This window comes from Panthera pardus, unplaced genomic scaffold, assembly GCF_024362965.1.
Source record: "Panthera pardus isolate Hobbes unplaced genomic scaffold, ASM2436296v1 HiC_scaffold_15, whole genome shotgun sequence".
Taxonomy (NCBI): Eukaryota; Metazoa; Chordata; class Mammalia; order Carnivora; family Felidae; genus Panthera; species Panthera pardus.
Window position 1 is genome coordinate 14,813,745 of NW_026526710.1, and position 23,460 is coordinate 14,837,204.

Below are 23,460 nucleotides of genomic sequence, written 5' to 3' on the forward strand. Positions count from 1 at the left end.
TCTGGAGTCTCTATTCTATTCCATTGGTCTATGTGTCTGTTTTTGTGCCAATACCATACTGTCTTGATGATTACAGCTTTGTAGCAGAGGCTACAGTCTGGGATTGTGATGCCTCCCACTTTGGTTTTCTTCTTCAATATTACTTTGGCTATTCAGGGTCTTTTGTGGTTCCATACAAATTTTAGGATTGTTTGTTCTAGCTTTAAGAAGAATGCCAGTGCTATTTTGATAGGGATTGCATTGAATGTATAGATTGCTTTGGGTGGTATTGGCATTTTAACAATATTTATTCTTCCAATCCATGAGCTTGGAATGTTTTTCCATTTCTTTGTATCTTCTTCAATTTCCTTCATAAGCTTTCCATAGTTTTCAGCATACAGATCTTTTACATCTTTTGTTGGGTTTATTCCTAGGTATTTTGTGGTTCTTGGTGCAATTGTAAATGGGTTCAATTTCTTGATTTCTCTTTCTGTTGCTTCATTATTGGTGTACAGAAATGCAACCGATTTCTGTACATTGATTTTGTACCCTGCAACTTTGATGAATTAATGTATCAGTTCTAGTAGCCTTTTGGTGGAGTCTTTTGGGTTTTCAATATAGAGTTTAATGTTCTGTGAAAAGTGAAAGTTTCACTTCTTCTTTCCCAACTTGGATGCCTTTTATTTTGTTTGGTTGTCTCACTGATGAGGCTAGGACTTCCAACACTATGTTAAATAACAGTGGTGAGAGTGGACATCCCTGTCATGTTCCTGATCTCAGGGGGAAAGTTCTCAGTTTTTCCCCATTGAGTATGATATTAGCTGTAGGCTTTTCACATATGGCTTTTATGATATTTAGGTATGTTCCTTCTATCCCGAATTTCTTGAGGGTTTTTATTAAGAAAGGATGCTGTATTTGATTAAGAAAGGATGCTGTATTAAGGAAAATGCTTTTTCTGCATCTATTGAGAGGATCATGTGGTTCTTGTCCTTTCTTTTATTGATGTGATGTATCACATTGATTGTTTTGCAAATATTGAACGAGCCCTGCAGCCCAGGAATGAATCCCACTTGATCATGGTGAATCATTCTTTTCATATGCTGTTGGATTTGATTTGCTAGTATCTTGTTGAGAATTTTTGCATTCATGTTCATCAAGGATACTGGCCTGTAATTCCTGTTTTGTGGGGTCTCTGTTTTTTGGGAATCAAAGTAATGCTGGCTTCATAGAATGAGTCTTAAAGCTTTCCTTCCATTTCTATTTTTTGGAACAGCTTGAGAAGGATAGGTATTAACTCTGCTTTAAATATCTGGTAGAATTCCCAGGGAAGCCATCTGGCCCAGGACTCTTATTTGTTGGGAGATTTTTGATAACTGATTCAATTTCTTCACTAGTTATGGGTCTGTTCAAATTTTCTATTTCTTCCCATTTGAGTTTTGGTAGTGTGTGGGTGTCTAGGAATGTGTCCATTTCTTCCAGGTTGTCCGGTTGGCATATAATTTTTCCTAGTATTCTCTGATAATTGTTTGTATTTCTGAAAGATTGATTGTGATAAGTCCATTTTAATTTGTGATTTTATCTATTTGGGTCTTCTCTGTTTTCTTTTTGAGAAGTCTGGCTGGGGGGTTATCAATTTGGTTTATTTTTTCAAAAAATAGCTCTTAGTTTCATCGATCTGTTTTAGTTTTATTCTATTTATTTTATTTCCACTCTGATCTTTTTCTCTTCTTTTGCTGGCCTTTGTGTTTCTTTGTTGTTTTGCTTCTAGTTCTTTTAGGTGTGCTGTTAGATTTTGTATTTGGGATTATTCTTGTTTCTTGAGATAGGCCTGGATTACAATGTATTTTCTTCTTAGGACTGCTTTTGCTGCATCCCAAAGGGTTTGGACCATCCCGTTTTCATTTTCATTTGTTTCCATATATTTTTAAATTTCTTCTTTAATTGCCTGGTTGACCCATTTATTCTTTAGCAGGATGTTCTTTAACCTCCATGCATTTGGAGGTTTTCCAAACTTTTTCCTGTGGTTGATTTCTAGTTTCATAGCATTGTGATCTAAAAATGTGCATGGTATGGTTAATTATTTCATATTTATTGAGGGCTGTTTTGTGACCCAGTATGTGACCTATCTTGGAGAATGTTCCATGTGTACTCGAGAAGAATGTGTATTCTGCTGCTTTAGGATGAAAAGCTCTGAATATATCTGTCAAATCCATCTTGTCCAGTGTATCATTCAGAGCCATTGTTTCTTTATTGATTTTCTGCTTATATGATCCATCCATACCTGTAAGTGGAGTATTAAAGTCCCCTGCAATTACTGCATTCTTATCAGTAAGATTGCTTATGTTTGTGATTAATTGTTTTTTATATTGGGTGCTTCTGAATTCGGTGCTCCTGAATTTATAATTGTTAGCTCTTATTGATGGATAGACCCCATAATTATGATATAATGTGCTTCTTTATCTCTTGTTACTGCCTTTAGTTTAAAATCTAGTTTGTCTGATATAAGTATGGCTACTCCAGCTTTCTTTTGACTTCCAGTAGCCTGATAAATGGTTCTTCATCCCCTCACTTTCTTTTTTTTTCTTAATTTTTAATCTTTATTTATTTTTGAGAGGCAGAGGCACAGAGTATGAACAGAGAGAGAGGGAGACACAGAATAGTAGCAGGCTCCAGGCTGTGAGCTGTCAGCACAGAACCCGAAGTGGGGCTTGAACCCACGAACCATGAGATCATGACCTAAGCCAAAGTCAGACACTCAACTGACTGAGCCACCCAGGCACCTCATCATCCCGTCACTTTCAATCTGAAGGTGTCCTCAGGTCTCAAATGGGTCTCTTGTAGACAGCAAATAGATGGGTCTTGTGTTTCTATCCATTCTGATACCCCATGTCTTTTGATTGGAGCATTTAGTCCATTTACATTCAGTGTTAATTATTGAAAGATATGGATTTAGAATCATTGTGTTATCTGTATGTTTCATGCTTGTAGTGATGTGTCTGGTCCTTTGTGATCTTTGTAACATTCCACTCACAGAATCCCCTTTAGGATCTCCTGTAGGTCTGGTTTAGTGGTGATGAATTCCTTCAGTTTTTGTTTGTCTGGGAAAATCTTTATCTCTCCTCCTATTCTGAATGACAGCCTTGCTGGATAAAGGATCCTTGACTGCATATTTTTTTTCCTATTCAGCACTTTGAATATTTCCTGTCACTCCCTTCTGGCATGCCAAGTTTCGGTGGATAGTTCTGCTACTACCCTTATGTGTCTAGCCTTGTAGGTTAAGGCCTTTTTGTCCCTACCTGCTTTCAGAATTCTCTCTTTATCTTTGTATTTTGCCAGTTTCACTGTTATATGTCATGCAGAAGATCGATTCCTGTTACGTCTGATGGGAGTTCTCTGTGCCTCCTGGATTTCAATGTCTGTTTCCTTCCCCAGACTGGAGAAGTTCTCAGCTATGATTTGTTCAAGTACATCTTCTTCCCCTTTCTCTCCTCTTCTTCTTCTTCTTCTTCTTCTTCTTCTTCTTCTTCTTCTTCTTTTCTTCTTCTTCTTCTCCTGGGACTCCTATGATATGGATATTATTCTGTTTTATTGAATCACTTAGTTCTCTAATTATCCCCTCATGGTCTAGAATTTTTTAAATCTTTTTCTCAGCTTCATCTTTTTCCATAACTTTATTTCCTATTTCACTTATTCTCCCATCTGCCTCTTCAATCTTTGCTGTCACCACCTCTAGTTTATTTTGCACCTCATTTACAACGTTTTTAAATTCATCATGACTATTTGTTTAGATCCTTGATCTCTGCAGAAATAGATTCTCTGCTGTCTTCTATGCTTTTTTCAGGCCCAGTGATTAATCTTATGACTATTATTCTAAATTCTTGTTCAGTTGTATTTTTTATATCTGTTTTGATCAACTCTTTAGCTGTCATGTCTTCCTGAAATTTCTTTTGAGGAGAATTCTTCCATTTCATCATGTTGGCTAGTTTTCTGTTCCTTATGTGTTTTAAAAGCTTGTTGTGTGCCCTGCACCTGCGAGCACTACTCTATTTACTGTCCAGGGCCTGGCCCTTCACGAGGTGTTTTTTTTTTTTTTTTGAGTGTGTTACTTGCTCTCTGTTTTTGTGACTTTGGTTGCTTTAATCTCCCTACTCGTAGTAATGTTTTGGACCCTCCACCAGGTGTGCTTTGATTTTTTCCCTGCAGTATCCCTGGAGAGGAAAACAAACAAACCAACAAAAACCAAAAACAAACACACCAAAAGCAAAAACCCAGAAACACCAGTTACAAGTACACAACAGGGTGGAGGTGGTGCTAATGGAAGAGGCCTTATCCCATACAAAGAGAGATATGACAGGGGCGAGGAAAAAGAAAAGAACAGAAAAGAAAACTGACCAGACAGAGAAACTATATGGCTTAATCCAGAGAGAGAGAGAAAGGAAAACAAAGGAGATGTAGAACAGGTATAAAGAGAATAGATTAAATATGTCTGCTTAAACACACCAACAACCAGAATAACCAGACTAGAGGAGGGAAGAGATAAGAAAATGGAAAAAAGGGAAAAAATATATATATAATAAGAATTGTCTGATAATTAAATCAGGAAAATGCAAAACTTCTGGGTGCATTGGAACTGGTGGCAGTGCTGGTCTGGAGGAGAGGCTGTCTAGTTCCTCAGCATCAATCCCGTGCCAGTAAATACCAGTTATCAGGCACGGAGGGGCATGGATTGGTGTAGATGTGTCCCGCCTCCACTATAGGCCTGCTGTCATTCCCTGAAGCCCCACTTGTTGGTGATGGGGAGAAAAATGGCGACACCCCAGTCTCTCCTCTATGGACTGGGTGTCCCAAACTACTCTGTTCAGGCAGTCCTCACTGTGCCACTGGCGCAATCGAGGCAGTTTGTCCTGCTCCACCGACTCCCGTGCCTCCCTGGCACTTGGCTGGGATTTAAACCCCAATGTCTTAAAGGATCCCGTTCCATGCCCCAATTCCAAGGAAGTGCCACTCCATGCCACCAGTATACAGTTTGTGGCTGGTGGGCACAGGCAGTCTTTGTCCTTTGAACAGTTATATATCTTCTTCCCACAGCCCTCCAGGGAGGGGATTGCTTTCTCCCACTGTGGACTTCGCCTCTGAACTAGTTGCTGAGCCTGGGGCTGGCTCCTCTCCTCCCCAGGTGCATGAACAGGGAAGCTGGCCCCAGTCCAGAGAAAGCCCTGCAGATAGAGATTGGATGTTTCTCTGTCCCAGCTTGACATTTCAAATGGGAATAGGATCACCCTGGAAACGAGATATCCCACTTCCTTTCCTCTCTGCTCCTGGAGACCGTTTCCAGCAACCTCTGGCCCAGCATACATACAGACATTCTCCACTGGGCATCTTCCAATTTCCCAGGATTCTGGATGTTTATTTTAAAAAAATTTTTTTAATGTTTATTTATTTTTGAGACACACACACACACACACACACACACAAACAGATGGAGTGTGAGCAAGGGAGGGGCAGAGATAAAGTGAGACAGAATCTCAAGCAGGCTCCAGGCTCTGAGCTGTCAGCACAGAGCCTGATGCGGGTCTTGAACCCATGAACCGTGAGATCATGACATGAGCTGAAGCCAGATGCCTAACTGACTGAGCCACTCAGGCACCTGCAGACAATCTAGATTTTAAAATAAATACTGTGACAAGAGATGAAGAAGGGTATTATATCACAATTAAGGGGTCTATCCACCAAGAAGACCTAACAATTGTAAACATTTATGCTCCAAACGTGGTAGAACCCAAATATGTAAATCAATTAATTGCACACATACAGAAACTCATTGATATTAATACCATAATAGTAGAGGACTTCAACACCCCACTTACAACAATGGACAGATCATCTAAACAGAAAATCCACAAGGAAACAGTGGTTTTGAATGACACAGTGGACCAGATGGACTTAACAGATACATTCAGAACATTTCATTCTAAAGCAGCAGGATACAAATTCTTCTCTAGTGCATGTGGAACATTCTCCAGAAGAGATCACATACTGGGACACAAATCACCCCTCAACAAGTACAAAAAGATCGAGATCATAACATGCAGATTTTCAGACCACAACGCTATAAAACCAAAATCAACCACAAGAAAAAATGTGGAACGATAACAAATACTTGGAGACTAAAGAACATCCTACTAAAGAATGTATGGGCTAACCAAGAAGTTAAAAAGGAGATTAAAAAGTACATAGAAGCCGATGAAAATGAGAACATCACAGCCCAAAACCTCTGGGACGCAGCAAAGGCAGTCATAAGAGAGAAGTATATAGCAATCCAGGCCTTCCTAAAGAAGAAAGAAAGATCTCAAATACATAACCTAATCTTACACCTTAAAGAACTGGAAAAAGAACAGCAAATAAAACCCCAAACCAGCAGAAGACGGAGAATAATAAAGATTAGAGTAGAAATCAATGCTATCGAAAGAAACAAACAAACAAACAACCAAGCAAACAAAACAGTAGAACAGATCAATGAAACCAGGAGCTGGTTCTTTGAAAAAATTAACAAAATTGATATACCACTAGCCAGTTTGATCAAAAAGAAAAAGGAAAGGACCCAAATAAATAAAATCAAGAATGAAAGAGGAGAGATCACAACTGACACAGCAGAAATACAAACAATAGTAAGAGAATATTATGAGAAATTTTATGCCAGAAAAAAGAACAATCTGGAAGAAATGTACAGATTCCTAGAAACATATAAACTACCAAAACTGAAACAAGAAGAAATAGAAAATTTGAACAGATCCATAACCAGTAAAGAAATCAAATTAGTAATCAAAAGTCTCCAAAAAAATAAGAGTCCAGGGCCGGATGGCTTTCCAGGGGAATTCTACCAAACATTTAAAGAAGAGTTAACACCTATACTTTTGAAGCTGTTCCAAAAAATAGAAATGGAAGTAAAAGTTCCAAACTCATTCTGTGAAGCCAGAATTACCTTGATTCCAAAACCAAAGACCCCCACTAAAAAGGAGAACTACAGACCAATTTTCCTAATGAACATGGATGCAAAAATCCTCAACAAGACATTAGCCAATTGGATCCAACAATACATTAAAAGAATTATTCACCATGATCAAGTTGGATTTATAGCTGGAATGCAGGGATGGTTCAATATTTGCAAAACAATCAATGTGATACATCACATCAATAAAAGAAAGGACAAGAGCCACATGATCCTCTCAATAGATGCAGAGAAAGCATTTGACAAAGTACAGCATCCTTTCTTGATAAAAACCCTCAAGAATGTAGGGATAGAAGGAGTGTACCTCAAGATCATAAACATCATATATGAAAGACTCACTGCTAATATCATCCTCAATGGGAAAAAACTGAGAGCTTTCCCCCCAAGGTCAGGAACACCGTAGGGATGTCCACTCTCACCACTGTTCTTCAACGTAGTATTGGAAGTCTTAATCTCAGCAGACAACACAAAGAAATAAAGGCATCCAAATCAGCAAGGAGGAAGTCAAACTTTCACTCCTTGCAGATGACATGATGCTCTATATGGAAAATCCAAAAGATCCCACCAAAAAATTGCTAGAACTGATCCATGAATTCAACAAAGTCATAGGGTATAAAATCAATCCACAGAAATAAGTTGCATTCCTATATACCTATAATAAAGCAACAGAAAGAGAAATGAAAGAATCGAACCCATTTACAATTGCACCAAAAACCATAAACCTAGGAATAAATCTAACCAAAGAAGTGAAAAATTTATACACCAAAAACTAAAAAAAGCTTATGACAGAAATTGAAGAAGACACACAAAAAAATGGAAAAATATCCCATGTTCATGGATTGGAAGAACAAATATTGTTAAAATGTCAATACTACCCAAAGCAATATACACATTCAATACGATCCCAATCAAAATAACAGCAGCATTCTTCGCAGAGCTAGAACAAACAATCCTAAAATCTTTATGGAACCATAAAACACCCCAAATAGTCAAAACAGTCCCAAAAAAGAAAACCAAAGCTGGAGGCATTACTATCCCAGACTTTAAGATGTATTACAAGGGTGTAATCATCAAGACAGTATGGTACTGTCACAAAAACAGACACTCAGATCAATGGAACAGAATAGAAAATCCAGAAATGGACCCACAAGTGTATGGCCAACTAATCTTTGACAAAACTGGAATGAATATCCAATGGAATAAAGACAGTCTCTTCAGCAAATGGTGCTGGGAAAACTGGGCAGCGGCATGCAGAAGAATGAACCTGGACCTATTTCTTACACCATCCACAAAAATAAACTCAAAATGGATGAAAGACTTCAATGTAAGACAGGAAGCCATTGAAATCCTTGAGGAGAAAGCAGGCAAAATCTCTTTGACCTTGGCTGCAGCAACTTCTTACTCAACATGTCTTCAGAGGCAAGGGAAACAAAAGCAAAAATGAACTATTGGGACCTTACCAAAATAAAAGGCTTCTTGCACAGGTAAGGAAATAATCAGTAAAACTAAAAGGCAACTGACAGAACAGGAGAAGATATTTGCAAATGACATATCAGATAAAGGGTTAGTATCCAAAATCTATAGAGAACTTATCAAACTCAACACCCAAAAAACCAAATAATCCAATGAAGAAATGGGCAAAAGACATGAATAGACACTTCTTCAAAGAAGACATCCAGATGGCCAGCCGACACATGAAAAAATGCTCAACATCACTCATCATCGGGGAAATAGAAGTCAAAACCACAATGAGATACCACCTCACACCTGTCAGAATGGCTAACATTAACAACACAGGCAACAACAGATGTTGGCGAGGATGCAGAGAAAGAGGATCTTTTACTGCTGGTGGGAATGCAAACTGGTTCAGTCATTCTGGGAAACAGTATGGAGGTTCCTCAAAAAACTAAAAATAGAACTACCCCATGACCCAGCAACTGCACTACTAGGTATTTATCCAAGGGATACAGGTATGCTGTTTCAAAGGGGCACATGCACCCCAATATTGATAGCAGCACTACTGACAATAGCCAAAGTATGGGAAGAGCCCAAATGTCCATCAACGAATGAATGAATAAAGAAGATGTGTTATATACAATGGAGTATTACTTAGCAATGAAAAAGAATGAAATCTCACCATTTGCAACTACATGGCTAGAACTAGAATGTATTATGCTAAGCAAAACTAGCCAGTTGGAGATAGACAAATATCATAAAACTTCACTCATATGAGGAATTTAAGATTAAAAAAATGAGCATAATGGAAGGGAAGCAAAAATAATGTAAAAACAGGGAGGGGGACAAAACACAAGAGACTCTTAAATACAGAGAACAAACTGAAGGTTAATGGAGAGGTTGTGGGGAGGATGGGCTAAATGGGTAAGGGGCATTAGGGAGGACACTTTTGGGATGAGCACTGGGTATTATACATTGGGGATGAATCACTGGAATCTACTTCTGAAATCATTATAGCACTATATGCTAACTAACTTGCATGTAAATTTTAAAAAATGACACATTTATCATGATGAGCATTGAGTAATGTATAGAATTATTGAATCATTATATTGTACACCTGAACCTAACATAACACTGTGTGTTAACTATCCTGGAAATAAAATAATTTTTAAAAAAGGATTTTTTTTGTTTATACCTTTTTTTTTTAGTAATTAATTTTTTTTAATGCTTATTTCTTTGAGAAAGAGAGAGAGACAATGAGAGAGAGACAGACAGACTGACAGACAGAGAATCCCAAGCAGGCTCCGTGCTGTCAGCACAGAGCTCAACTCAGGGCTCGATCTCACGAACTGTAAGATCATAACCAGGGAAAACTAAATAGTCAGACATTTAACTGACTGAACCACCCAGGCAACCCTTGTTTATTCAGTATTTTAAAGATGTTAATCGCTGCCCTCTCATGTGCATTTCTGCTAATGAGGAATCTATCAGAATCCTTGTCATTGTTCCCCTGAACCAACTGAGTTTCCTCTCCACTGGCTTTAAACTGTCTCTTTTTCTCTGCCTTAAACAATGTGGTATTCATGGGGGTTTTGTGTAGTTTTTTTCCTCTATTTCTTGTGCTTGGGGTTCTCAAGAATTTGGAGTCTGGGGGCGCCTGGGTGGCTCGGTCGGTTAAGCGTCCGACTTCGGCTCAGGTCATGATCTCACGGTCCGTGAGTTCGAGCCCCGCATCGGGCTCTGTGCTGACAGCTCAGAGCCTGGAGCCTGTTTCAGATTCTGTGTCTCCCTCTCTCTGACCCTCCCCCGTTCATGCTCTGTCTCTCTCTGTCTCAAAAATAAATAAACGTTAAAAAAGAATTTGGAGTCTGTTGGTTTTGAATTTTCATGAAATTTAGAGCATTTGTGGCAATAACTCATCAAATATTCTTGTTTACCTCCACACCTTCACTCCCTGGGAACACAATCACTTGTGTATCCATGGCTGAAGTTTCCTACACTCAGTGCTGCTCTGCTCACTTTAAAGTCTTTTTGTGCCTTTTACTCTGCAGAGTCTGTGCTGTGTTCTCAGTTTCCCTCACATGTCTCCTCCTCATGTCACCTGCTAATCTCAACCCTTGTGTTTGCAGCCTGAGATGTTGTTGTTTTCATCTCTAGAAGTTTGATTTGGATCCTTCAGTTTTCTTTTCTGTCTCCTCTTAGCATTTCTATCGTTCAGACTAAATTTGGATGAAAGTCTGCAACATCATCCTGACTTCAACCTCCAGCCTTCTGTCCTTCCTGCAGCTTCCAGACCTGCCACTCTATGATTGCATGAACCATTTCTCAATGTCATTGTCTCTCTCCCACTGTCTCTGTGCATCACAGATAAATATACACAGACATGCACATGATACACATTCTTTATTGGATCTATATTCTCCAGACAATACTAAGTAATGCACCTTATTAGCTATAACTCTTTGTTTATTAAACTGGTTTTATTTTAGAGGTCTCTTTAGGGTTCACAGTCCTCACCTCCTGTCTTATCAAAGTACATCCCATTGACATGACATCACTCACGTACATGATAAGGACGTCATAACATGGTCTCCTCTCCCCTATCAGTTTTGCTTCTCACTGTCAAATGTTTTATTTGTACAGCCATTACAAATCAAACATATTGCTGTTATTTTCTTTAAGCACTTATCTTTTATAGACATTAACTAATAACATTATTATTAGTTACATTTATCATGTAGTAATAATTCCTGATGTTTTTTTATATTTTTGTGTAGCTGCCCATTTCCTTTTGTCATCCTTTCCTGCTGTCCAAGGGGGAATCCTTTCCTATTGCTTGTGCTGAGGGGCTGCAGGTGACCGGTCCTGTGAGGTTTGCAGTCTGAAAATGTTTTAGGTGCTCTTCAGTTTTCAATGACGTTTTCACTGAGTAAAGATCAAAGCTGATAGTATTTTCTATGAGGATTGTGAAGACATTGCTGCCTGTTCTTTTGCTTACATGGCTGTAATGAGAAATGTGCCCCCACCATGAAGTTGGTTCCTCTATAGGGAACACATCGGTCCTCTCTGGCTGTGAGAAGGTCTGCATCATTGGTTTGTGGCAATTTCATTACAATGTGTGTTGTGCTGTCTCTCATGATCCCTGTGCCTCAGCATTGTTGAGCCTCTTGAATACATTAGTTCATGTGGTTCACCAAATTTGAAGCCTTTTGCAGATTACTTCTTAACTAGTTTGTTATTCAGTCTCGGTTCCTTCCCTGCTCTCCCTCTGCTCCTACACTGCACACCCTCTGGGTGGCGTGAAGTTGTCCTACAGGTACCTGACTTATATTCATATTTTTAAGTGTTTGGCTCTGTTTCATTTTAAGTAGTTATTTAAATTGCTTGACATCAGATTCACTCTTCTCCTCTTCTGCAGCATCCTATCTGCTGTCAATTTATCCAGTGTATTTTTAAATATCAGAGCGTTTCATTAGGGAGTTCTCAAAAGGTTTTGTCTTGAAAAATGCCATCCATATCTGCTCCTCACAATTCATTCAACCCTTCACCCACAGTAATGGAGGAAATCTAGTTCTAATGACTGTTTACGAATCCCCTGCTGATCCACACCGTGCAGAGTCTGTCTGGAGGGTGAAGAGTAAGGGGACAGACTCCAGACCTCAGATCGGGGGACCTGGGCCAGGCCTACCGATAGCTTTATGCACAGTATTCTTGGGGCAGGAGGAGAGTATGACACAGATGGGGAAGGGTTTGTGTCTCACTTCCCCATCTGCCTGTGTCACTGTGAGCATCACTACTGATGTCATAAGACTGACAGTAATAGTCAGCCTCATCTTCGGCCTGGGCCCCGCTGATGGTCAGGGTGACTGTTTTCCCTGAACTGGAGCTAGAGAATCGGTCAGGGATCCCCGAGGGCCGCTCACTATCCTTATAAATGATCTGTATGGGGGCTTGACCTGGCTTCTGCTGGTACCAACTGGTATATTTTTTCTCCATCATATCTCCAGAGCAGGTGATTCTAGCCGTCTGTCCCAGGGCCACTGACACTGAGGGCGGCTGAGTCACCTCACTGGAGGCCACGAATCCTGAAAAGACAAAAGAGGAGGGGTTGGCATGGGGTTCAGGGGATTATTCCAGGGACTCAATACTGAGACTGTGCCAGTCTGAGCTCAGGGTTCGGTTCAGGTACAGCTCAGGTCCTGTGGGGGCTGGGCGTGTGCAGGGCCCTGGGGACAGCACCTGTGCAAAGAGTAAGGAGGGGGAGCAGGAGAGGGGTCCAGGCCATGGTGGAGATGCCCAGAGCTCTGCCTCCTGAGACCCACAACACTGCTGGGCTCCACCCAGCCTCTCTTATTGCCTTCCAGGTCCTTGGGACTGTGATTGTTAGTACTTATGCAAATCTCCTCCATTTCTAGGGCTCCTAACTGATAAGCCACTTGTGAGGTCAGAACATGTGACTGAAGGGGGGAGCCCCAGCTTCCTCCAAACAGCTCTCAGGTCAGACCACCAGCCTTGGCCTTCAAGGTGTGGAATCACAGTCACATTCATGGAATCAGACCACATGACAATGTTCTGAAATCATCCTGCTTGGAGTCTGGGCTTGCCTCCCTCTGTGGTCTTTCGGGAGCCTGGCTGTGGGGCTGGGATGGGCGCTCTGAGGGATACAGACAACACCTGACTCAGGGCAAGGTGGTCCTGTGGCCTCAGTTTCTCCTCCTCCTGCATCATGTTTCTACTGCACCCCCCAGAGGCACTTGGCATGTCTTAGAATATGGAGCGTTATCATTAGAATGTTTGTTCATCATTTTATCTGTGAGGGTCCACTTGTTCAACAACCACCGCTGTCGGAGATTCATCACTCCTTCCAGTCTATTGTCACGTGGTACCTTCATCTCTCTGACACCCCCATCCTACAGCAGAGGAGCAATTGGCATTGTCTAGGCACTTTTTTCTTTTTTGTTTCATCAGTGTTAGATGAAATGGTACAGATTTTGTGAGAAGCCATCCCTGACTTAAAAAACCACCATCAAGCTCCGTGTCTTGTTAGGGTCCCCAGGATTATGTCTTCCCACATGGGTGAGCTTTGGAGCCAGAGCCAGGGTCCCTGCAGGGAGCTGGACCCTGTCACTGAACCAAGGACAGCCCTGGGACCAGAGCTGTGGCGTCAGGTAGTGAGAATCCATTTCATTCTGGAGACGGCCTCACAGGGACACTGTGGATGCTCTTGCCCGGGACCAGGGACTCCGAGTGCCTGGCCTCCAGCCCCCTGAGACACTCCTGAGCCCGGACGCTGCAGCCCTGGGTCTGAGTGGTGGTAGGGAAGGAGAGGCAGAGGGTGAGTGGTCAGGGTGTTCTCCACATGCCTGTCACAGATGAGTCAGCTCCCTCAGGACACTGGTGGATGGGGTGGCGACCTGCATTTCCCAGGTGAGGAATTCACGGTGTCAGCAATTTCATCAGTGTCCCGGGTGTCACAGTGTGTATCAGCCTCAGAACAAGGCCCCTGCATCTTGTGGAGACAGGTCACATTGTCTGGATATCTTGTGAGGACTGAACCCTGAACACCTGCTGCCCCCCAGGCCTGGTGTCCCTGTGAGGCTCCACCTGGGCAGCCCCAGCCTCCGTCCTGCTGCTCCTGATGCAGTTCTGCTGCCCCCTGCTGGTGGAGGAGGACCCAGACCGGGAGCTTCCCTCCTGCAGGTCAGGTCACCCCACAGCACCTGTCACCTGAGAAAGGGTGTGGACCAGGGAGCCCAGCCTCCCCCAGGCAGCTGCCCCCCTGCTCTCCCCAGCCCAGCACACACAAGTCACGTACACGGTGCAGGAGGCAGGACAGGTGCGGTTCCTGTACTGGTCCCAGGGTTGAAATGCCCTGGACTAGCCCACTGTCTTCTTACAAAATGTAGAGTGCAGGGTACAGTGTAGTGCATTTGAAAAGGGTCGGTGTCCAGATAAACCTGTGTGATGTCCCATGGCCACCAGATTCCTGTGTTAAGTTCCAAGACTGATGCTTCCCCAACCCAATTAGTGCAGATTTTCGTCAGTGGGAACAGGGGATACTTCTGGCGTAAAGTTCCCTTTGTGCACCTAAATCTTTATTAGTATTATTATTTCTACTGCTGTCATTTTTATCCCAACCCACATCTCTTAGAATTTGGTGTGGGAGGATTTCTACATCAGCCCAGTTGGCAGTTGGGAGGACATTGGGAATCTGCTAATTCAGACCTGGTTCTTCAATTTCACACCATACACATCACACTTTGCTGAGTCCTTTCCATGGATTTCTGAAGAGGATGGACAAGAGACTCCCAGACCAGCTCTTACTCACAGAGACCCCACAGAGCCTCTGTTTAATGAATAAAGCTGTTAAAATTCTTTGTATCCCGTAACTCGAAACAGAAAATCATTTCTAACATCAGTATAGGCATCCTCATTTCACAGCACGTAAAGCCGAAGCCCAGAGAGACTAGGTTCCCAGAAACACAGATAAAAGTGAGGTGAGGCCAGAAGGGGAGCCCAGGTGTCCTGGATTGAGACCCTGGGCCATTTGGGTCAGAGGTTGACCAGAGGGGGTGGGAGGGAGGGTGAGGTCAAGGTAGGCAGCAGGGCTTGTGTCCCTGGACTCCCTTCCGTCCCCATCCTGACCTGGCCTATAAACGAGCCCCCTCAGCCTGCCTGTGGCGAGGTTCAGGGCGAGTGTGTCCCAGGTTAGAACTGGAGAATCTGCAGGGATGGTGGCTTTGTCTGTGCAGGGACGTGGCCTGGGTGCTGCTGGGTTTATTCTTCATTATTGCTTGGTCCTCTCTCTCCTGAGCATGTGGTAGTGACAGGGGTCTCATGGCCACTCTGCTGGGGGCTGCTAAGGTATATAGTGGACCACAGGGCTTGCAGGATCAGAAGATTATGTGGCACATTCTCAGTGATCCTGCCCCCACAGCATCCCCTGGGCTGATCTCAGGGTCAGGGTCATGCTCAGGGTCCTGTGGGGACTGAATCTGTGAGCAGCACCTGGGCAGAGAGTGAGGAGTGGGAGCAGGAGAGGGTCCAGGTCATAGCGGGACCCTAGATTTCTGTCTCCTGAGTCCAAAGCTGAGCCTGGTCACCTCAAGCCTTCCTCATTCCCTCAGCGGTCCCTATGAAAATGCTCCTTCTCAGGCCAGTGGAGAAAATCTCTGTGCATCTGGGTGAGCTTCATGGATCTGGTTTATGTGGAGCTGTGCTCACCTCTTGGCTCTCCTAGAGGAGCTCTTGTCACTCTGCATTGGAAAATTCTTTTTTTTTTACTTTTTAAAAAATGTTTATTTATTTTTGAGAGAGAGGAAGAGACAGAGCGTGAGTAGGGGAGGGGCAGAGAGAGAGGGAGACACAGAATCCGAAGCAGGCTCCAGGCTGTGAGCTGTCAGCACAGAGCCCGACGTGGGACTCAAACTCACGAACCACGAGATCATGACCTGAGCCAAAGTTGGACACTCAGCTGACTGATCCACCCAGGTGCCCCTGCATTTGAAAATTCTTAAAATGTAGAGGAAAGAGGGAGAGGTGAAGGGCATTTCTGTATCAATTTCTGAAAATGTATACTGTGAATATTTCTTTTCTGAGAGTGTGTGTTAAATACATGCGACATCAATTTTTTCATTCTACCTATTTGTGAGTGTTCAATTGCCTTCCCCAATACACTGTCTGTTCCCTGTGAATGTTTCATGTTCTACATTGTAGATCAGAATTGGTGGGAATTTGTTCTGAACTTACACTTGGATTTTAATGTATTTTTATTTACATTAGGATTCTTAATTGCAGCATAGAGTTGGGTGTTGCTGTTAAACTCAGTTTCACAATCTGTCTTTTCATTGTATTTAGACCATTTCCTGGATGTGATTAGTAATTATCATTTCCATATAGCATCATTGTATATAGTGTTTCTTTGTCCATATTCTCCATGTTCCTTTTTCCATTTCTGTTTTTTTTTAGTTAAAGGAGCATATTTTATGATTCCATTTTATCTCTCTCTCTCTTTTTGGCTATTAGCTGTACCTATGACTGTCATATTTTCCTGACTCATTCCCCCATGTCACACAGTGTCAGATCCTTAGTACAAACTTCTCTCTCTTCTCCGCATCTTTGCTGTAATTCACAAATGTTACTTTTACCTGTATTATAAATTCCAACATACACAGGTATTAGATTTGCGTTAGTGAATTATCTTTAAAGGAGATTTAGATACTAAAAAATTCTTAGTATTTTTTCCCAGTAGTTAGCATTTGTGATTTTTAAATTTATTTTGTAGAATCAGATTCTTTCCGGAATCACTCCTTTCTTCCTGAGGGGTGTCCAGTACTATTTCTTGTATATCTGGCTGGCTGATGATCAATCCTGCCACTTTTTGTGTGTAGGAAATTTTTTATTTAGCCTTAATTTTTAAAAGATATTTCCCTGGGTAAAGAATTAAGTTGTTTTCCTATTTTCAGTATTTTAAAGATGTTAATATGCTATCTTTTGCTTGCACTTCTACTGAGAAATTTGCTAGAATCCCTCCCTGTCTTTCCCTGAAACCTGTGTGCCTTCTCCTTCTGGCAGCTTTTAAGCCTGTCTCTTTTCCCTGCCATAAACAATTTGATATTGATGGGTGTTGGGTTTTTTGTTTGTTTTTGTTTTATTTTATTTAACTATTTCTTAGTTGAATTTTGTTGAGCTTTGAGATCTGTGGGTTTGGGTTTTCATCATATTCAGAAGATTTTTGGCCAATATTTCATCACAAATATTTCCATCCTCTGCACCCCATCTTCTTCCCTTTGGGGACACAATCACATCGTATTACATCGCTGTAAGGTCTTCCTATAGCTCGGTGATTCTCTGTTCCCTTTTTTTTAATGTTTGTTTTTATTTTTGAGAGGGTGAGAGACAAAGTTTGAACAGCGGAGGGGCAGAAAGAGAGGGAGACACAGAATCCAAAGCAGGCTCCAGGCTCTGAGCTGTCAGCACAGAGCCTGACACGGAACTCGAACACTCAAAGTGTGAGATCATGACCTGAGCCGAAGTCAGATGCTTAACTCACTGAGCCACCTGGGTGCCCCAACTGTTCACTTTAAACAGAGAATCTGTTTTCCATTTTGCAGTGTCTGTGCTGTGTCTTCAGATTCCTTCAAGTGTTCTTTATCTTGTGTCTGGTGTTAATCTCAACCTTTGTATTTTTTATTTTATTTAAAAAATTTTTATTTTATTTTATTATTTAAAAAATTTTTAATTCTAATGAGGCTAACATACAGTGTTATATCAGTCTTAGGTGTACAATATAGTGATTCAATAATTGTACACATTACTCAGTGCTCATCCTGATAAGTGTACCCTTAATCCTCTTCACCTGTTTCATCCATCCCCTGACCCAGGTCCCCTCCGGTAACCATGTGGTTGTTCTCTACAGTTAAGAGTCTGTTTCTTCGTTTGTCTTCCCCCACTTTGTTTCTTTGTTTTGTTTCTTAAATTCCACATGAATGAAATCATATTCTACCCTTGGCTGTTTACATCATAGTTTTCATCTTACTTTGATTGGAATTTTTAATTCTTCCTCTCTGTCTTCTCTTAGCATTTCGATCATTCAGACTGAATTTGGATTAGAGTCTGCGACATGGTTCTTACTGGAATCTCCAGCCTTCTGTCCTGTCCTGTAGCGACTAGACCTGCCACCCCACAACTGCATGAGCCACTTCTCATTGTGAGTCTCTCTCCTCTGTCTCTCAATAAATGAGACATGAGTCCCACTGGATGTGTGTTCTCTGGAGATTCCTAAGTAATGCACCTTATTAGCTCTTACTCTTTGTTGTTACAATGGTGTGATTTTAATGGTTTCTTTTTGGTTTGTGGTCCTCACCTGCTAACTGGTCAAATTACCTCCCGGGGACATGACATCATTCACATGCACAATAAGGACATCATAACACATTCTTGTCTCCCCCATCATGTCTGCTATCATTTTCATGTATTTTATTTTTGTATCTAATATAAATCACAGTATATTATTATCATTATTATTTTATTTAAACACTTGAGGATTTTCTACAGGCAGTAACCATAAAAAAGTTCTTATTTATTTATTTTTTAATATATGAAATTTACTGTCAAATTGGTTTCCATACAACACCCAGTGCTCATCCCAAAAGGTGCCCTCCTCAATACCCATCACCCACCCTGCCCTCCCTCCCACCCCCCATCAACCCTCAGTTTGTTCTCAGTTTTTAACAGTCTCTTATGCTTTGGCTCTCTCCCACTCTAACCTCTTTTTTTTTTTTTTTAAAGTTCTTATACTTATGCTTGTACTTAGGATATCTGATACTTTATGCATCTTGTATAGTTTCACTTTCCCTCTGCTACCCTTTCCTTCTGTCCAAGTGATGTCCTTTACTGTTGCTTTGCTGAGGGTGTGTGGGTAATCAGTTCTATGAGGCTTTGCAGTCTGAAAAGGTTTAGTTTGTCTTCCCTTTTCAATGACATTTTCTATGAGTAAAAGCCAAACTTGACAGATATTTTCTTAGGATTGTGGAGACATTGCTCCCCTGTTCTTTTGCTTACATGTCTGTAATGAGAAATGTGCTCCCACCATGAAGCTGGTTCCTCTGTAGGGAACACATCTCCTCTCTGGCTGTAAGGGTGTCTGCATCACTGGTTTGTAGCAGTTTCATCACAATGTGTGCTGTGCTGTCTCTCGTGTTCCCATGCCTGAGCTTTGCTGAGTTTCTTGTATGTATTAGTGTATGAATTTCACCAAATTTGAAGCCATTTTTGCTATGATTCTTCAGATGTGTTTTCAAGGCACCAGCTGGTCTCTAACTTCTTTCCCACAATTTCCAAGTCACACAAACTTAAGGCTGTGGGAAGTTGTTTTACACATGCTAAAATTTTATTTACTTTTTGTAGCTTTTTCCCTCTGTATTTCATTTTGAATGCTTTCTACTGCTATGACGTCAAGTTCACTGATCTCATTTTCAGCATCTAATCTGTTGCTAACCTCATCCAGTGTTGTTGTTGTTGTTTTCTATGTCAGATCATGTTGTTTCTGTTAGGGAAGTTGTGAAGTTTTGGTCTTTGAAAAATGGCTTCTATATGTCCTTCTAACTGGTTGAGTCACATACACACCCACAGAAACCAATGAAATATATTCATAATAACTGTGTGCGTATTCTCTGCTGGTCTACCTTCTTCCATGCTACCTGGAGAGTAGAGTGGGGACTTCAGATCTGGAGACCTGGGCCAGACCCACTCATTGCTTTGTGCACAGGCCTCCTGGGGCTGCAGGAGCGTGTGACACAGGTGGGGAAGGGGTTTGTGTCTCACTCCCCGTCTGTTTGTGTCCCTGTGAGCACTATCAGTGTCCCACACCTGACAGTAATAGTCACCCTTGTCCTCAGCCTGGGCCTCACTGATGGTCAGGGTGACTGTGTTCCTGGAGTTGGAGCCAGATATTTGGTCAGGGATCCCTGAGGGCCATTTGCTATCATAATAGATAATCAGCATGGGGGCTTGGCCTGGCTTCTGCTGGTACCATTGAACACTTCTACCTCCAAAGTTGTTTCCCCCACAGGTGATCCTGGCTGTCTGTGACAGAGTCACGGACACTGAGGGGGTTGCTGAGTCAGCACATAGGAGGCCACGGAACCTGCAAGAGAGAAAAGAAAGGTGGTTTTCCGGTGCTGGGTCTCATCCCCAGGAGAACCCCACCTGCCTGGCCTGAGCTCATGGAGTCTCTGGGTTTCCAGTTTCCCAAGTCCCATCATCTCAGCCCCTGATGCTCATGGGCCTGGCTGGTGGATGGAGCCTTTGAACATCATCAAATTTCTCCAGGCAGGTGCAGTGCCTCAGGGTCACAGAGCCAGTGGACACTTGAGGGACTGTCACTCTCCCCCACCCCTAGCCCCTCATCCTGCAGCAAGGTCATGATCATCTTTCCCGCAACAGGCAGCCCCTTGCTTAGCTCAGAGTCAGGTCCTGGATTGCCCCAGATCCCTGGGGCTGCAGTGAATGTGAGCCTGTGGACAGCACCTGTGCAGTGAATGAGGAGGCCGAGGAAAAGAGGACTCCAGGCCATGGTGGAGGTGAAATGATTCTGTTCCTTAAGTCGCAGGCCTCGAGGCTGGCAGGACTTACCCCAGGCCTCTTTTATCCCCTTGCTAGAGAGACGTGGTGGACATGCAAATCAGCCGGGATGAGGGGGCTGCGCCCCGGGAACTCTGTGGTTTGAGAGAGGCCAGAGAGGGGAGGGACGGCCCTGCAGACCTACCCTCAGTCCGGGGATTCTGCTTCACCCTCTGATCGCATAGTCTGGGGTGCACAACTTCATTCCCCTCCGTGTCCTGACCTCACTCCTGGGCTGACCTGTCCTGGCTGGGCTCAGAAGTGGAATTTGTCTGTATTTTCTGAACCCATGATAACATGTTTGCTCTACAGACACTATAGGAGGTTTAAGTCAGTGGGGTTGCTGAGCTATATCTCTGTTGGGGAACAACAGAACCTAAATAAAATTCTTCCCTTGGCAAGTGCACATGGAATTTTAAGGCATCATTGAGGTGCTGTAAGGGTCTGTCCATGGGGTGGGGGGGAAGGGGGGAGTCTGGGACAGGTCATAGCCTCGGTATCCACAAGGTGCACTCAGTGTCGAGGACAGATCCAGTCCTTGGGCAAGGTGTGACAGTGACTGAGTTGAGCAGAAATGAGGTGAGTGGAGAGGCGGGAAGTACTGACCTGTGTTAGAGAGAGAGGCAAATCTACACGACACAGTTCTAAGAGACATGGATGCAGAATTTTATATCAGCGTCAGAGGTGATCCTGTAGAAACCTACACCTTTTCCCTCAGGTCTCACATCCGGATGGCCAACCCTTCCTGCGTGATAGAAGCCCTGATGCCAGGCTCACCCCATCTCCAGGTGCTTTGCCAGGTGATCTCTGCTGTCCCCTGGTGGCCACTCCACACTGACTCTGGGAGGCTCGGGGAACTCCTTTGTCCAGGTGATGAAGAACCCACAGCTCAGAACCTGATTCTCTGATCCCTTGACTGCTGGCTCCAGAGGAGGAATTGCTCTTTTCTCCAATGCCCTGTCAGCCTCAAGACCAGGCAGGAAGAGATCAGATTATCCATGAAAATAAGAACAGGCTCATCTGAGGAAGACAAGGTAAGGCCCATCTGAAGTATCAGTGCTCATATCTCTGGGGACACGGGTGGTCATGGGTGTGGTTCTTGGGCTTAATAGTAGGGACACAGGACCCAGCGACAGCCCCTTACTGGTGCTGGCTGCTGACGCATCAAAATAGGGCCATTCCAAAGACAGAGACAGGAGAACTCTCACCCAGAAAACATTTATCGAGACCCACTTTGGTCTGACACAATCATCCTGGGAGATGATTGTGAACAAGACACAGATCTTTCTCAGAGGTTCCTTCTTGTGGTTGGAGCAGGAGAGTGGTCACAGTGGCTCTGGTGGCACAGCAGAGTCTCCAGCCCCTTCTACCTGTATCTTATCTTCATATGCATTTAGTAGCCACACTATTGCTATTCTGGGGTCCCTCTTGACCAGGACTGACCTTGCAAGCCAGAAATGGCTCATGGTTGTGTCAGTCAGCTGGGATCCTTTCTGGGGACTTGCCGTCTTGTGAATGAGAGAAGTAGACTGGATATACAGTGCCTTTCTTCTTTACGTGGATGTGATAGCTGGAGCGGCTGCAGCCATCCTGAGGACTACAGTAGAAAAATAAAAGCAAAGCTCCATAGTAGGGATGGTGGAACAGACAGAGAGGATTTGGTGCATCATGGAACTGGTGAGTACTTGGAGGGTCAGCCTCTGATTCCAGATTTACTTTTTGTGGTAGAGAGATAGTCTCCTGACTATTTCTGCCTCTGATAGTCATGTGTCTGCTTGGCAGTAAAAAAAATTCTACCAATTAGTATGATAATTAACACAAAGAATCAGCTAAAAAGTAATAGTGGAAGGAATTTGTAGTTGTAGATGATGTGCAGAACATTAATTGAGATCAGACAGAAATGACAGGCAGGTGGTGTGTGGTGAGAAGTTGGGGGAGCAATCTCTGGAGAGGTGACTTCAGGGCTGCTCTCATTCTGGGAGGAAGGGACCCATAATAATAAGTGTGCTCACAAGAGCAGAGTCTGTGTCCTGCTGGGAAGAGTCTGGTTTGTCTGAGGATGAAGGACCAGTGAGAAAATATGTTGTTTATGATTCAAAACTAGCTCTGTTCCAAGGTGACATTTTCTCATAAGTTAAAAGTTTGGGGACAGGAGTGACGTGTTGTCAAAATCGTCCCTGCTGTGGTTTCCAGGTGGGGTGAAGCATGAGGGAATTTCCTGTGTGAAGTCCTGTGCACACAAAAGAAACAGGAGCAGTTTTGTAGGGGACAGTCATCGGGGCTTATCTGCTGGGTCACCTGGTTGAAACATGGCAGTGGCCGTGTCACAAAGGCTCCACCTTCCCCTCATCTTCCTTCAGCCTCTCTGACTCCTGGGCCACATGTGTATGTTTAGCCTGTGGAACTCCTGTGACATATCCTTTACATTATCTATGTATGTACCTACATATGAATATACTGGTGAACATGTGTGTACACGTGTACTTATGTGTATACTATGTGTGTGTATGTAGATATCCATTGCGTGTGTGTCTTCTGGAGGTTCTAGACTCTGACTTGGGACCCCAAATCGTGCCTGATGGAATCCTTTGTATGGCAGGAGCCATGTAGTTCCATTTATCACCAATGACAGTGTGGGTGAGGTAACCGTAATGAAATGGAAGCAAATTAATAATCAGACTCGTTTGACAGCCATCACTGGTGTTGGCTAGTTAATGACACTGTACCTAGAACTGACAAAGATGGGCCGCCTACCAACTACTTGTTATTTTTTTTTTTTTTTTTTAAAGTATTTTTTAATGTTTATTTATTTTTGAGACAGAGAGAGACAGAGCATGAGCGGGGGAGGGGCAGAGAGAGAGGGAGACACAGAATCTGAAGCAGGCTCCGGG

The 23,460-nt window shown here is 42.9% G+C and overlaps 1 protein-coding gene and 2 gene segments (V, D, J or C); all 3 read right to left on the reverse strand.

Annotated features, from left to right (window-relative positions):
• LOC109277787 (immunoglobulin lambda-1 light chain-like) overlaps positions 1-23,460 on the reverse strand; it is a 208,049-nt gene that overhangs the window by 163,915 nt on the left and 20,674 nt on the right. The gene's annotated exons all lie outside the window — the stretch shown is intronic.
• The window catches only part of LOC109277418 (immunoglobulin lambda-1 light chain-like), a 287,721-nt gene that overhangs the window by 145,585 nt on the left and 118,676 nt on the right, over positions 1-23,460 (reverse strand).
• On the reverse strand, positions 19,562-20,522 carry LOC128777104 (immunoglobulin lambda variable 3-9-like). The segment is given in 2 exon segments: positions 19,562-20,093; positions 20,477-20,522. Coding segments are annotated over 2 exon segments (578 nt in total).